Below are 2,163 nucleotides of genomic sequence, written 5' to 3'. Positions count from 1 at the left end.
GAAAGAGGACAAATCTTACCAGCACACATTCAGCCAAAACATGTTTGCATTGTATTCTGGCCTCCCAAGAATGTGACTCTGGGAGACAGACTTTATTCTCAGCAATATATATCCACCTACCCAGCAGTTTGCTACATTCCTACGCAGGGAGAAGGCACCCATGAGGGCCCAAAACTGCACAACAAGGTAAGTGGTATGCTGTAATATATTTAACAATAGATAAGCCAGAAAAACAGAGAAAGGGAAAAAATCAGTCCTCAACAGAGCTCTACTGATTATTATGAACCAGAAAGGAGTATTTCTTTTGCTTCACCCTACATAAATCACTGTGAATTATCTGTAAGCCCCGCCAAAAACTGCTTTCCGTGAAATCCTGGGGGGAAAGCCTTTAAAAAATCCAGCTACAACAGCTACACTTCCATCGACAATGGTTATTCTTTTGCTCTGTTCCTGCCATTATTTATCTCTTACATTTAACATTCATAAAGTGTTCTGGGGATAAGCAGTCACTTTTGAAAAACACCTTACAAGATAAAGTCATATTAAAGCTATTTCACCTGATGGGCTCATGCTGGTTTAAACAGAACCAATACACTGGGGACACACAAACCTAGGCTATAATAATGTTTTACACTTATATACTGCCTTTCACCCAGAACTCCAGAATTTATAATACATGAAATGCCAAAGAGTGACAAATGTAAACTGCACAACAGAGGTATGTTTGGCAAAGATGTTGTGGTAGATCCTACCTCTCACAAAAAATTTCATGGCATTTCTGATACCTGTGCTAACCAGAACTCAATGGGCCAGTAAACAGACATGCAACTGGATCAGGGGTATTTTACTTGCTTTGTCATTAAGAATGGTTTGGTTAGAAAAGCTGCTCAGTATCTAATCATCTGAAATTCTCAATATTTAAAGCGGAAATTATACTCCAGTTCAACACCCACAGTCAGCATACTACCTGAGGGCAAGATTGTACAATAATACATGAAACAGTGCATTCCAGTTGATATTGAACTATAAGCTATCTCTCAAATATCTTCTGTAAAGCCACTTGGTTCTGCAGTGATGATCCAATGAATGATATCACTGAAGTGGATCTGAGTAAGGTCGTTTGACAGGACATGTCCTTATGAGAACAGCCCAGGTAATATGTTTACCATGTTGAGAGCACCTTCCTACCCATCATCCAACACAACATTGGCCTGCACAAAAATATCACTCAAGGGCACAGTACAGAACACAGGGAATACCTAAAGCATAAAAAACTATTTGTTCTCTATCTTTCATTTATCACAGGATTATAAACACCTCTGACCACTGTACTAGATGGACCATGCTATCTTTGTCAAAGCTAAAATGTGTATCAGGTATTTCACCTGATGAGCTGAGGTCAAATTAACTGTGTACAAACTCCACAATGGAGGATAATTAACAATCCACTTAGTGGCCATTAAGTATTCAACCCAGCTCCTCAAGATGGTGATGGCTTAGCCAAATCAGGTACGAGGCAGGACTACAAGGAAACCAAGGGTTGTAAGAGATCAGACACCACACAGACACCAAAATTACATCAAACAGGGTACAACTTAACAGCCTGCACTACGCAGGGAACAAAGCTGGATGATCTGATTTGCTCTGAGACTTAACACGTACAGAGATGTGAATCAGTCGGCGCACTGTCCATCCCACCAAAGCAAACCCCTCAGCATGACTGACAGCCATCCCCTGGTTCAGATCGGCACCCACAAACGATTCAGCAGCTGCCAAATAATACTTGACCTGGTCTGCTCCAAAAGGGGTGATGTTAGCCTTGACCGACCCGACGCCCAGCCCCACGAGGACCAGTCCGATGAAGGTGGCGGTGGCACAGTAGCGGGTGGCTCCCACCTGGGAGCAAGGCGCCATGGTGGTGTTGGCCGCTGGAGAGGAGCAGTTCTCTACAGGGAACAAGGGGATGTCCCCGCAGAGGCCCTGGCGGGTGTGCGGTGCGGCGATGACGGGGAAGGCCAGCATGCCCAGGAGGTAGAGCGCCATGCTGAGCAGGATGGTGCCAAACTTGCCCAGGAGGGCATCAGCCAACCAGCCGCCGAAAGGCGACACCAGGTAGGTGATGCCCATGAAGAGCAGCAGGGCCTGGCTGGCCTGGGCACCCTC

At 45.0% G+C, this 2,163-nt stretch overlaps 1 protein-coding gene across 1 annotated transcript in view; it reads right to left on the bottom strand.

Annotated features, from left to right (window-relative positions):
- The window catches only part of SLC15A4 (solute carrier family 15 (oligopeptide transporter), member 4), a 35,989-nt gene that overhangs the window by 27,065 nt on the left and 6,761 nt on the right, over nucleotides 1–2,163 (bottom strand). Inside the window, exon 3 of the mRNA XM_009880327.1 lies at nucleotides 1,789–2,160. Within this exon, the coding sequence (XP_009878629.1) occupies nucleotides 1,789–2,160 (372 nt within the window). The remainder of the gene's footprint in view (nucleotides 1–1,788; nucleotides 2,161–2,163) is intronic.

Source organism: Charadrius vociferus, unplaced genomic scaffold (assembly GCF_000708025.1).
Source record: "Charadrius vociferus isolate BGI_N301 unplaced genomic scaffold, ASM70802v2 scaffold332, whole genome shotgun sequence".
NCBI lineage: Eukaryota > Metazoa > Chordata > Aves > Charadriiformes > Charadriidae > Charadrius > Charadrius vociferus.
Note: the sequence above shows the minus strand (reverse complement) of the source record. Positions and strands in the feature narration are given on the sequence as shown.